The 12981-nt window shown below is 35.6% G+C and overlaps 3 protein-coding genes and 1 pseudogene across 3 annotated transcripts; 2 read left to right on the top strand and 2 right to left on the bottom strand.

The window, feature by feature from the left end:
* The first annotated feature begins 1689 nt into the window (after nt 1–1689).
* On the top strand, nt 1690–2838 carry LOC127081577 (putative F-box/FBD/LRR-repeat protein At1g78760). The gene is made up of 2 exons (XM_051021822.1): nt 1690–2583; nt 2674–2838. The coding sequence occupies exons 1-2, from the start codon at nt 1690–1692 to the stop codon at nt 2836–2838; spliced, it is 1059 nt and encodes a 352-aa protein (XP_050877779.1).
* Nucleotides 2839–4243: 1405 nt separating this feature from the next.
* LOC127085700 (uncharacterized) lies at nt 4244–5287 on the bottom strand. Its single transcript, XM_051026196.1, has 4 exons — nt 5121–5287; nt 4803–4895; nt 4682–4712; nt 4244–4586 (listed from the first exon to the last, which is right to left on the bottom strand). Exons 1-4 carry the CDS (start codon nt 5193–5195, stop codon nt 4393–4395), a joined length of 393 nt encoding a protein of 130 aa, XP_050882153.1. The 5' UTR covers nt 5196–5287; the 3' UTR covers nt 4244–4392.
* Nucleotides 5288–5438: 151 nt separating this feature from the next.
* On the bottom strand, nt 5439–7287 carry LOC127081578 (uncharacterized; the record flags this gene model as incomplete). Its single annotated transcript, XM_051021823.1, has 4 exons — nt 5439–5612; nt 5787–5924; nt 6376–6638; nt 6720–7287. Coding segments are annotated over 4 exons (1143 nt in total), but the record flags the coding sequence as incomplete, so codon positions are not given.
* Nucleotides 7288–7755: 468 nt separating this feature from the next.
* On the top strand, nt 7756–12137 carry LOC127081579 (F-box/LRR-repeat protein 15-like; annotated as a pseudogene).
* The last annotated feature ends 844 nt before the right edge of the window (nt 12138–12981 follow it).

Raw genomic sequence — 12981 nt, forward strand, 5'->3', positions numbered from 1 at the left:
TATATATATATATATATATATATATATATATATATATATATATATATATATATATATATATATCTTGTAAATTATATAAATTTTTATAATTTATAGTAAATATAAACTATTAAATTAAAACTAATTTAAAAAAAAAAATCATTTTAAGGGTAGGCGCCACTCCTAGTGGCGACTTGTCCTACCCCTTAAGGGTAGGCGCCAACTAGGGTGGCGTCTTAGTTCATTTTAGGGCCAAAAATGACCATTTTTGGAAGAAAAAAAAAAATTAGTTATTTTTGATTTTTTTTAAAAAAAATTGGATAATTAAAAAAAATATTCACCGTATTAGTATCCATTTTTCTAATCGTTGTAAAATGAATTTTATGTAATAGTGCCTCATAGGTGTGAGAGTTAGAAGAAAATAACTTAGAAACAAAAACAAGATTTATAAGCTTATTTCACAACTTAAATCCAAAAGAGAGGAAAAGAATATGGAGAATCGGAAGATAAAAAGAAAAAGTAAACTAGGTTAAGTTAAGAAACTGAAGTCTCCTCTTTGTTTAAAGAGGTGTGGAATGAAGAACTTGAGGAAATGCATGTGTACATGCTTTCTTTTTATTGTTGTGTTTGTGCAATGAAAGAAAATTTCTGCATCACGTGAAAGTAGACAGATTTACCACTAAATCTATAACTCATACGATGTTCAATCAAACAAAGAATGATTGAACAACTTAACAACCAAATATATTCAAATAGGCAAAGGAAAATGAACTACAGGAACAATAATTTTGTCAAAATAGAATCTTAGAAATACTATCTAACTAGTGAAAAGATTTCTCTAAGAAAAAATGTTATTGTCATAGTTCATCCATGATATGATGATACTTGTATTCCAATTATTTGGCAAAAAGTATGCACCTCAGATTCCTGTTGCTTCTATTTGTTCATTGATCAGCCTGCCTTTAATTTTCCAGTTAGAAACAACATCAAGAAAATAAAAGGTCAATCCTTATTAAAAAATTTAAATTTTAAATTAATATGTTTCAACAAATGTATTATTTATGAACAAAACCCTAACCCTCTTTTAATGGCGCCAATAAGAATTTCCGTAAAAATTTATATGTTGCTCTCTACGTTTAGGAACTATTGAATCAGAAAAATGTTTGATTGACAATAAATATATGTAAATATCATATAAAAAAATAGTAGATGTAACTAACATCTCATGTGAAAAATTAAGTTATTCAAATGTTTTTTCTTACTTGTATTATTATTTCTCTATTAAATTATTTATGTAAAAATTAATTAAGAAAATAATAACTTAAATATAGTAACATGCACATAAATTATGTGTTTATTATTAACAGGTATATTATTATTATTATTATTATTATTATTATTATTATCCATCAAAAAATCCATCCAATCCATCCATTACATAAAAATTATTATTATTAATTTTTATGTAATGGATGGATTGGATGGATTTTTTGATGGATAATAATAATAATAATAATAATAATAATAATAATAATAATAATGCCTAAATGTGGAAAGATAAGATAAGACCATACTTAAATGTGGAAAGATTTTGACCTAATCATCTTAAAACCAATATAGAGAGATTCTAGCATATAAACCCTAACGTTTTGTTTACTCTTCACCTTGCTTATAGCAGAGTTCCTTCTCTCGTTACAAAATTCAGAGACAATGAAAACAAGGAGACGAAATTACGACCCAGACAGACTCAGTGATTTACCTGATTGTGTTTTAATTCACATATTATCCACTTTGAACACCAAATATGCCGTTCAAACTTGCATCTTCTCCAAAAGATGGAAGAATCTATGGAAAAATCTTCCTGTTCTTTCCCTGGATTATTGTTGCTTCAAGTCTCTTACTGCTTTCAACAGATTTGTGTCTCGAGTTTTTTCTCTACGCGATAAGAAAACCGCACTGCAAGCTCTGGATTTTTACTGCGAGAGTCATATCCAGCATCGTTTACTCAAAAGGATTATAAAATATGCATTTTCACACAATGTCAAGATAATGGATATATGGATGGGTTGTACTACCGAACCCTTTCCACTTTCCTACTTTTCTTCTCATACTTTAACGTCTCTTAACCTTACTACTTCATTACGCCGTTGTTGTCGCACAATATTTCCTAATTCTCTTAATTTTCAGTCATTAACCAACCTGTCTATTCGGTACTTTGCCTTTCGAAGCAGTGGTGATGATGGCTATGTTGAACCGTTTTCCGCATTGAAAAGTTTGAATACTTTGATCATTGATTGTTGTAAAGTTCATGATGAAGATATCCTCTCCATATCAAGCGCCACTCTTGCTAATTTAACAATAAGAATGATTCCAAGTTACAACTACAAATTTGAGTTATCTACCCCAAATCTGCATAGCTTTGATTTTACCGGCAATCCTCTTCAGAAACTCAGCAACAGCCATAACAATCTCTCTTCTATCACACATGTAAATATTGATGTACAAATAAGGTTATCCCTAGAAAATTATCCATTGATTCTACTCAATTGGCTAACCGAACTTGCTCTTGTCGAATCATTGACGGTCTCTTCAAGGACTCTTGAGGTACTTTAATTTAGTTTATGAATTATTTTTCGTTTTAATTTGATTTGCTTTATATTTATCTTTATTTACACTAAACCCTCGTTTGCTTAGATTCTATACTTAGTTCCTGATTTATGGAATATTGATTTCCGTTACCTACGGAAGTTGAAGTCATTGAAAATAAAAAAGCACGGATCTTCACCAATACCTCGCGGAATAGACGACTTCTTGCTTCAAAATGCACCGTCTGCAGAGAAATCTATCATAGATTTGTGAAGGTAAATGTGCATTCAACTTTTGCAAGTAACTTGGGTAGAGAATTGTAAGTAGTTTTGTTTTGATAGAATGTAGATTGTATTTCATGTTTCCTATTTCCTTTTCATTGGTTCTGTTTTGATTTCTGGTGTGTATATTTTGCAGGAAAGGCATGGAGGATACTATGTAGAAGTTCTTTTGGTGCATTAGTTTTTTCAAGAGATTGGAATAACCTTGAATGCGATAATTACCACAATTTTGTCTAGGAAGACCTATGCCTAACTAGATAGCATGTTTAAGATTTACTAGATTATTTTTCCTATTTTAGCTATAAAAAGGATTTATATATTTTTTGTGTTTGATTCTTCTATATTTAATTTCGAGACTATGGTATCAAACAATAACCTTTCCACACTTCTCAAAAAACTATTATAAATCTACCAAAATCTATAGAGAATTTCAACCAATCTTGATGAACAAGATTGTTATCACTCACACAATATCAATGAAAAGAGAAGAACAATGGAGAAAGAAACAAAGTAAAGAACGATGAAGGAGAAGAAAAATTAAATTCTGCAGAGTTTCTCTCTGTCCACAAACTGTTGAAAACTTCTTATTCACTTTGCAACTGTAAAATACCGTGAATTACAATGTTATGAATGCTCTATTCACTTCATTACGACAATAAGGGTTACTCCCTCTATTTACACTACGCCAAAAATGACTTTTAACAGCGCATCTTAGACAGCGCTTTTAAAAGAAAGCGCTGTCTAATGTTAAAATTAAAATAAAACACGGAAAATGTTCCAAAAAAATAATGAAAGCGCTGTCTAAGGGGGGGTCTTAGACAGCGCTTTCTAAAAGCGCTGTCTAAGACCCCCCCTTAGACAGCGCTTTTAGAAAGCGCTTTTAAATATAGACATTAGTCAGCGCTTTTGATAAAGCGCTGTCTAAAGTCTTTAAATTAAAAAAAAAATTAAAACCAAAAGCGCTGTCTAAGGGGGGGTTTAGAAAGCGCTTTTGGAAAGCGTTGTCTAAGGCATACCTTAGAAAGCGCTTTCCACAAAAGCCACTACAACAAACAAGACCTTAGACAGCGCTTTTTTTAGCCTTAGACAGCGCTTTAAAGCGCTGTCTAAACCTCCGTTGCTAAAGGTTTAGACAGCGCTTTTTTAAATCTTAAAAGCGCTGTCTAAGCCCCCCCCCCCCCCCCCCCCCCCCCCCTAGACAGCGCTTTGGCCAAAAGCGCTTTATAAGACCCTCTTATTTTAAATTTTTTAGGTATACCTTAGACAGCGCTTTTGAAAAGCGTTGTCTAAGCCCCACCCCCTTAGACAGCGCTTTGGCCAAAAGCGCTTTCTAAAACCCTCCTAATAACAACATGAACTTTTTTGTCATAGTCAATAATGTCATCTTGATGGTAGAATTAAAAACTCCTGTCACAGACTATATTTCTAATGTTGGAACTGTACAAATCACAAACAAATATGAAGACCTGGTAGCTATCTCTTGAACATCAATGGAAAAAAAATCAACTATAAGGAGAGGAAGAAAGAATTTACACAAAAAATGAATTTACTTTTCATGATTGTCTTCATTAGAATCTATCTTAATTATGAGAGGTTGGTTAAGCTCTGATGATTGTTCAGCAACAATGGGTAATTCTGGCGAGGATGATGTAACCCCGTCGATGTCGATATCTTCGTTTTCGGCCAAGGCTTTATCCAAAGCAGACTTTGCAACTTTAGTAACACATATCATAAGAACCACTGCACATAACCCAAAACATCCCAACTTAGAGTACAGAACTTCTTAACTAAAACATTAATTCAAAATGAAAAATATGAAAAACAATGTAACTTACCCGATACTACGAGACCGATAATGATAAATGCCTGCATCGACAAGAGAACGAAATCAAGCATAAGACAAACTACAGTGCCTTAAAGACATTAAGATAAGTAATTTATGACAGTATCTCATACCCAACGAGTCTTGGAGAATTCGCTCCAACCATGTGTTACATCCGAAAGATCTTTAAGAGTTGTTCCGACATATACAAGTGCCAGTGTTATTGGCTGCAATAAAAACAGTATCAAGCATTAACATACTGCAGTAATCAAGATAGCTTTCAAAGGTTTCAAGATCATCGCTGAGCCTATGCATCTTTCGGCAAACAGCTAGCAAGAGAGTGATTGCTAGAAGAAATTCAATCAGGTCTAAACGACCTATAAATCGTAAAGCACAATGGAATTTATTAGGATAATTCCCGATATATAATTGCTCAAGGGAGAAGACGGTACCATCATTCCTAACCAGGAAGCCAGCATGTATTCCCCAAGTGAAACAGGAGTCACCGACAAGAGATAATTTAACATGTTAAATGGTAGCAGCGGAACAAACCGAAGCAGTAATACAATCTGTAAGGACAAATAAGGAAATTTTGAATAAAAAAAATCAGATGACAAAGAAATACCACAGTAATAGACTTCTTAAGCAATGACAATAAAATTACAAAATAGACTCAATAATTTCACACTATTAATCAATTAGACGCCTACAAACCTTAAATCCAGATCTCCGTATATGTATTGACAACGGTGACGCCGATTTCTTCATGACTAAAAACTTGCATCCGTGGACGCAGGAAAGATCTCTGGCTTGCCAAGTTTCCCACCAGCCTCTTGGACAGCATTTTCTAACAATGCCCACCAAGGATTGGAACTGTCGGTTTTGGTGACGACTGGTTTCCCGGATGCATCACACCCAGACACCTTTTGTTTGAACTGCCCGAGCTAAAATATATTAGAGGGGAATCAAATAAAAGGTAACTTGTTCTCAACTAGAGGAAAGTCATAAAATAATTAACCGTGTTGTCTAGGAAATTTTGAGAGATACTGATAATAAGTGAAAGACGAACTAGACACTTATTAGCAGAAATAGTGAAATATTTCCAAGTAGATGCTTACGGTGAAAGACATATTGCGCCAAGTAGGAGCCCACTCTTCGGCAATTCGCCTCTCCAGTGATTCTGTATCCGCAGTTGGTGGCACTCTAATATCAAATCCAGCTTCTGCTTCAGATGGCTGCAAATTCATGACAAAACCCTGTTGCACAGCAAAAGAAAGATATGATAGAATCATTAGGGGGGATTCAACCATGACAATTACTGGAATTTCTTAACGTGCAAACACACATACATGTGAAATGAAGTATCACTTCAAAGGTAAGCATAGCATAGTTGACAGACTCTTGTATAATGTATAAAAGAATATTGATATAGTAAGGAAAACAATGTCGAGCAAGAAAATGTTTTTGATTCTATTCTATTTTATGGAATAATCAATCTTATATATTACATAAAGTTTTAGATCGTTGTCTACAACCATGATTGCAACCGCAATGTCAAAGTTTTATACTGGTCACCCCAACTGCAACACAATTCAATTAGCACTTGTTTGCAATATCAAAGATTGTGGTATAACGTCACACAACTATGCTATAAATTTTTACATTAAACAATACAAGTTTGATAACTTCGATGGAATATTGACTTACGGTTGGTGATGGAGTTCCAGCCTTCAAAAAGGCCATGTTAATAGAAATAACTTCCCCATCGGCCTTCAAGCCAGCCTTGATCAAGTCGAACTGCGAGGCACGATACCTTCGGATGATTTCAATACTCGTCAAAAGATTCTCCATAGCAGAGTTATCATAAAGCTTGGCCCCATGTCCCGGAATCCCAACGGCCTTGATTTTCAGCCACCACGGACTCCTCTCTGCATAGAATGCCCTGTAATAGTCATCCGGAGAAGCCAACCCTGTGTGTTTATAAGTGAATACAATGTTGAAATGAATTATAAAATCAGCTTATAACTTATAAGTGTTTATTTATACTATACCTTCATCAAGCACTATACCAACATTCAAATCCTGAAAAACCCTAGAAAGAGAAAACTTCTCAGCACCATCATGTCCACCAATTTCCTCATCAGGAGCAAAAGCCAAATAAATACTCCGTTTGGGTTGAAAACCCCATTCTTTAAGCTTGCGAAGAGCTTCAAGATACTGCATGCCAACACACTTCATATCCTGAGAGCCTCTCGCGTAGATTCTTCCCTCAGAATCCATATGGGCTTCAAAGGGAGGATGATCCCACTTATCGTGTTCGGCGGGGACAACATCGGTGTGAGAGTAGAGCATGATGGCAGGAAGCTCTGGGCTTGTTCCGGTCCATTTGAGAAGGACTAAGGGTTTTCCTGGAACGTGTTCGATAGTTTGGGATTGGAGTGAGAGGGATTTGGCTTGTGAAGTTAGGAAATCGGAGGATTGTTTGTAGTTTGGGGTTGGATGGTCGGTTTTGATTTTGAGGAATTGTTGGAACCGTGAAATGATGTTGGTTTCTGAAGATTCTGATTGTGAAGATGCGATTGTTGCGGTTGATAATAGAAAAGCTATGAAGATGATGTTTTGGTTTTAATTTTTTTTTTAATTGAAAGACTTTAAACAGCGCTTTCTCAAAAGCGCTGACTAAGGTCTATATTTAAAAGCGCTTTCATTATTTTTTTAGAACATTTTCCGTGTTTTATTTTTATTTTAACCTTAGACAGCGCTTTCTTTTAAATGCGCTGTCTAAGATGCGCTGTTAAAAAACCTTTTTGGCGTAGTGAGCGCTGTCTAAGGTCTAATTAAAATAAAATTTCAGACTCCATTTCAATTTTCGTTCTCTGTTCTTTTGTTTTCCCTCCTGCGAACGTTGAAACCCTATCAGCGAAAACCATAACAGCGAACACGAATACACTTCCATTTTTCGGTTTCAATCATTGAACGTGTTTGAAGAATCGTACGTGTCTCGACATTTGGGTGTTGACTTCATTTTTCGTTTCTACTGTTCTTCATTTCTTGCGGTATGTTCTTCAATATTTCTTCATTTCTTAGGTTGGTCTTCGATCTCTAAATTTAGGAATATGCCCAAAGTTAAACATACTCCGCATTGAAGCGATGCTAATGGTCTCACTTGAGTTGAAAGGATGTGGCGGTCTGTCTGAAGCATCCCTTAATTGTCCTCTCTTGACATCTCTTGATGCTTCCTTTTGCAGGTGATACTTTGTTATTTCTTGGTTATCCTGCTTGTGTATGGAGTATGAACTGATGTTTGTTATTTTGAATTACAGTCAACTCACTGATGATTGCTTGTCTGCTACCACCCGTGCATGTCCACTAATTGAGTCATTAATATTGATGTCATGCCCGTCGATCGGGTTAGATGGACTCTGTTCCCTGCAGTGGCTCCCAAATTTAGCTCTTCTTGACTTATCATACACTTTCTTGGTGAATCTGCAGCCTGTTTTTGACTCTTGTTCACAGCTAAAGGTAAAAATATCATATATTTTAATTTGAGTGTCTAGCATATTACAAATTGTACATTGAGAACCTCCTCCCCCCCACCACCCACCACCCAAAAAAAAATATAGAAAGTGGTTGTTTAGTTTAATAAACATAGGGAAGTTATTATATTACCACATACACACAACTTGTTTAGAAGAGCTCATTTGTGCCTATCTTAGGATTTAAATACTTGTATTAGTGTTTGGAATTGGATACAGCTGGAAATAATGTGACATGTCCATTAGTTGTTTTTAACACAATAAAACTCTAAAATAGCTTATTGAATGAGAGCTTAAATAAAATGTCTATCCAAGGAAACTCAGTCCTTTACTTTGTTGGTGTAAGCCCTAGAGGCCAATACTTTTGGTACTTGTATCGAATTATTTATTAATAATAAAAGGCATTTTCTTTATTATGGTTGAATAATAAAGTCCCTAGAATAGATAGTCCGTTTAATGTATTAAGTGTGACTTAATCATGAGAACACATTAAACATAAGGACATTATTCTTAAAGTATCCGTAGTCGAGCTTTAATGTGAAGTGGGATAACATTAAAGCATTAAGACTATTATGTTTGTAGATTGATGATCACATCTCATGGATCATGGATAAAGAGTTATCAAGTCTTAAACATAGGTATGAATATTAGGAGTAATATTTATACCGGATTGACCCGCTATGAGAATACTATATAGAAAGTTATGCAAAGTGTCATAAGTTATTCTCATGGTGATAATAGTGTATACCACTCTTCGACCTGAAACCACTATGGATCCTAGATGTAGAGTCGAGTGCTTTATTGCTGATCCAACGTTGTCCGTAACTGGATAACCATAAAGACAGTTGATGGGTACTCCACAAAGCATGCTGAGGGACATGAGTGTCCTAGATGGAATTTGCCAATCCTGCGTAACAGGATAAATGTCTATGGGCCCAATATTGAACTGGACAAGGGTGACACGGTCTATACCTTGTGTTCAATATAGACATAAGGGCAAAGGGGTAATTATACACATAATTATTATCACAGGAGGTTTTGTCAGATCACATGACATTTTCGTGACTTGGGTAGCAGTGATGTGTTGCTAGATACCGCTCACTGTTTATTATGTTAAATGCGTGATTTAATATAATTGCCAACGCCGCGAAAACCTATAGGGTCACACACAAAGGACGGATTGATGAGAGATAGAATAATTAAGGAACATCGTAAGGTACGGTGTACTTAAGCAGAATACGAAATATGGTAAGGTACCAAATACTTAAGTGATTTTGGCATATTATGAGATATAGGCCAAAATGCACTTAAGTGGGCTTTTTGGCTTGAAGCCCACACAAGTGGTTCTATAAATAGAGCTCTTGTGCAGAAGCTTTGTATGGGAATACAACACAACTGAAGAGTTGGAATTTCGTATCTCTCTCTCACTCAAAGCCTTCATTCATAACAGCTAGCACTGCGATTGAAGGAATCCGTTCGTGTGGACTGAGTAGAGACGTTGTCATCGTTCAACGTTCGTGATCGCCCCGTGGATCTGTATCAAAGGTTTTGATCATAATCAGAGATCTGCACCAAAGGTTTGAATCGCCACAAGAGGTAACGATTCTATCACTGATCATGCCCATTCGTAAGGATCACTAAATGGAGAATTTTTTAAATTCCGCTGCGCCTTGGATGGCTATTCTCCAACATACTTTTCCTCCAATCTTTGTGAACGTGAATTTGGTTCATCCTCCCCATTGTTAAATGTAATTTTGATTTTATTAACACATAATGTGGTTATGATGTTAATTGGTTCACACACAACTGTACTGATGAAAATTCCCCCCTTCTAATCTTTGCGAACCTGAATTTGGTTCATTTTCCCCATTGTTAAATGTAGTTTGGTTTTATCAACGCATAATGTGGTTATGATGTTAATTGGTTCACTCATGACTGTACTGGTGATAATTTGGAGGTGATGGCATATCTTGGAATAGATGGTTTTCCATCTGTTAAACTTTTTGATACTTTTAATTTTTTATTTTATGTTTTTGGAATTGAAAAGAACCATATATTTGGTTTTCCATTGCTTCCTGCCCCTGAAGCAATGAAGATGCAGACACTGATTGGAAAAAGAGAGATAGAAGGGGACAGAAAAGAGTGGGGGGAATAGTCTGCAAAACTTCTAAGATTATTTTGTTTAATAAAATGCAATGTTGTTAGACACTTACTTACACATTCCTTGATCCACAGGTTATGGAGTGATGTATGAGACTCATAATTATTCTGTATTTTTCTGACTGTCATTATTGTTTCTTGAAGGTATTAAAGTTGCAGGCATGCAAATTTCTCACTGACTCATCACTTGAACCTCTTTACAAGGGGGGTGCTTTACCAGCTCTTCAGGAGTTGGACTTGTCTTATGGAACTTTGTGTCAGAAGGCCATAGAAGAGCTTCTTTCTTGCTGCACTCACCTTACACGTGTGAGTTTGAATGGCTGTGTGAATATGCATGATTTAAACTGGGGGTACAGTCGAGGGAATTTTCCTGAGTTACCTGGCGTAAGCGTCCTATCCATTGCAAGTTCCTATGAAAATATCCACGTGTCAAGCGAGCAACCCACCCGATTACTTCAGAACCTGAATTGTGTGGGTTGTTCTAACATTAGGAAGGTTTTCATCCCATCAACAGCACACTGTTCCCATTTACTATTTTTAAACCTTTCTCTGTCTGCTAATTTGAAGGAGGTTGATGTAGCTTGTCTCAACCTATGCTGGCTTAATTTAAGGTATTGTTTACTGCCCAAATGAATGTTGATTGGTTTCTGTCATCATAACAGATGGTAATGTGTTACTTATCTTTTCAGCCACTGTTCTTCATTGGAAGTTTTGTAGCTAGAGTGTCCAAGATTGACCAATCTATTCCTTCAGGTTATTATTCCTATCTGCCAATTTCTAACCTTATCCATGCACATCATAATTGTTGTTTCTTTGCAATCACATCTTATTGTTCTTGATATACTTTTAAATTTTTTTTACATGAGAAATGCTTGTAGCAACACATTATCAGATAAATTCTTTTGTAAATACTCTTTATTCTTGTGTGAAATTCATGTGAGTCCTACCCCTACTACCCCACCACTTAGGAAATGGTTCTCACCTAACAGATTGAGAAATATATGATTAATGATATTGTTAAAATTGTATTACTTAGATTTAGTCATGCAGCCCATCCATTGATTCAATTTTGTGCTATATTTATTTGCTTTCTAATATAATTTTTGGGTTGGTGTAATTTGGAAATTCTAGTCGTGCAACATTGACGAGGGAGCTGTTGAGGCTGCTATTTCAAAGTGCACTTTGTTGGAGACTCTTGACGTTCGCTTTTGTCCTAAGGTGAGAGCTAATGCGTGTATAACACATGAAATGTTGATTTCAGTTGATGAGCCTTTTTCATGTATGATTCAACGTTTTCTTCATTTATTTAAGGGTTTTTATGGTTCTTTACAGATAAGCTCAACGAGCATGGTAAGATTTCGTGTTGCATGTTCTGGTTTGAAACGAATATACAGCAGCCTTGCAACTTCATCAGCGTGATTTAGGATCTAAGAAGTTTTGCGGTGCTTGTTCACTCGGAGAGATGGCACACTTTTGGCAATAAATCTGGTTATTTCCTAATGTATTGTAAATGTTTAACTTATTATTGTTGTGTGTTTGGCAGGCTATCTTCATGCATTGCCACAATAAGTTATGGCTGTTCTAATTGTTGTAAATTTATATTCCAATTTGTTGTTGCATATTTTATTCTGAAGTGGTCTGTCTTGCCTTTCTCTTGTGAAGAATAGGTGTATGTCTGATCCTTTCATGTGCATTTTATGTTGTAATTTTTGTACTAACTGATGCGGCATATTGACAGTTGTATTTTTATATTGCAAGTTTCTTTGACATCAATGCATATTGACAGTTATATTTTGATGAAACTTGTGCATAATTTATTTTAAGGAAAACCCCACCAACCCCATTCTATATGCCATCAATTTTCGTATACCTTAGACAGCGCTTTTGTAAAAAGCGCTGTCTAAGGGGGGGATTAGAAAGCGCTTTAGGAAAAAGCGCTGTCTAAGGGGGGGGCTTAGACAGCGCTTTTTGAAAAGCGCTGTCTAAGGTATACCTAAAAAAATTAAAATAGGAGGGTCTTAGAAAGCGCTTTTGGCCAAAGCGCTGTCTAAGGGGGTGGGGCTTAGACAGCGCTTTTCAAAAGCGCTGTCTAAGGTATACCTAAAAAATTTAAAATAAGAGGGTCTTATAAAGCGCTTTTGGCCAAAGCGCTGTCTAAGGGGGGGGCTTAGACAGCGCTTTTAAGATTTAAAAAAGCGCTGTCTAAACCTTTAGCAGCGGAGGTTTAGACAGCGCTTTAAAGCGCTGTCTAAGGCTAAAAAAAGCGCTGTCTAAGGTCTTGTTTGTTGTAGTGTTATCAATTTAGGTTAACTTGGACCTCAAGTCAAAACCTTAAACTATAAGAGCCCAAAATAGTTAACACTATTAAAATATGCCTAAGTCGAAATCCTGTGTAAAGGAACATGCTTCAACATTTCGACATAGTAACACAACTCAACACAGTAGGTAATTCGATATTTTCTTGCTTCTGTCGAAAAACCTTTCGACACAAGGAATTACAATTCAACACATCACTTAATTCATTATGTCTAAGTTATCTACGTTCATCGTAGCTCTTAGTCTTCTGAACACTTCGACCTGCGATCCCTTCATCATGATATCTGCAATCTGATTCTCA

Source organism: Lathyrus oleraceus, chromosome 5, assembly GCF_024323335.1.
Source record: "Lathyrus oleraceus cultivar Zhongwan6 chromosome 5, CAAS_Psat_ZW6_1.0, whole genome shotgun sequence".
In the NCBI taxonomy this organism is placed as follows: domain Eukaryota; kingdom Viridiplantae; phylum Streptophyta; class Magnoliopsida; order Fabales; family Fabaceae; genus Lathyrus; species Lathyrus oleraceus.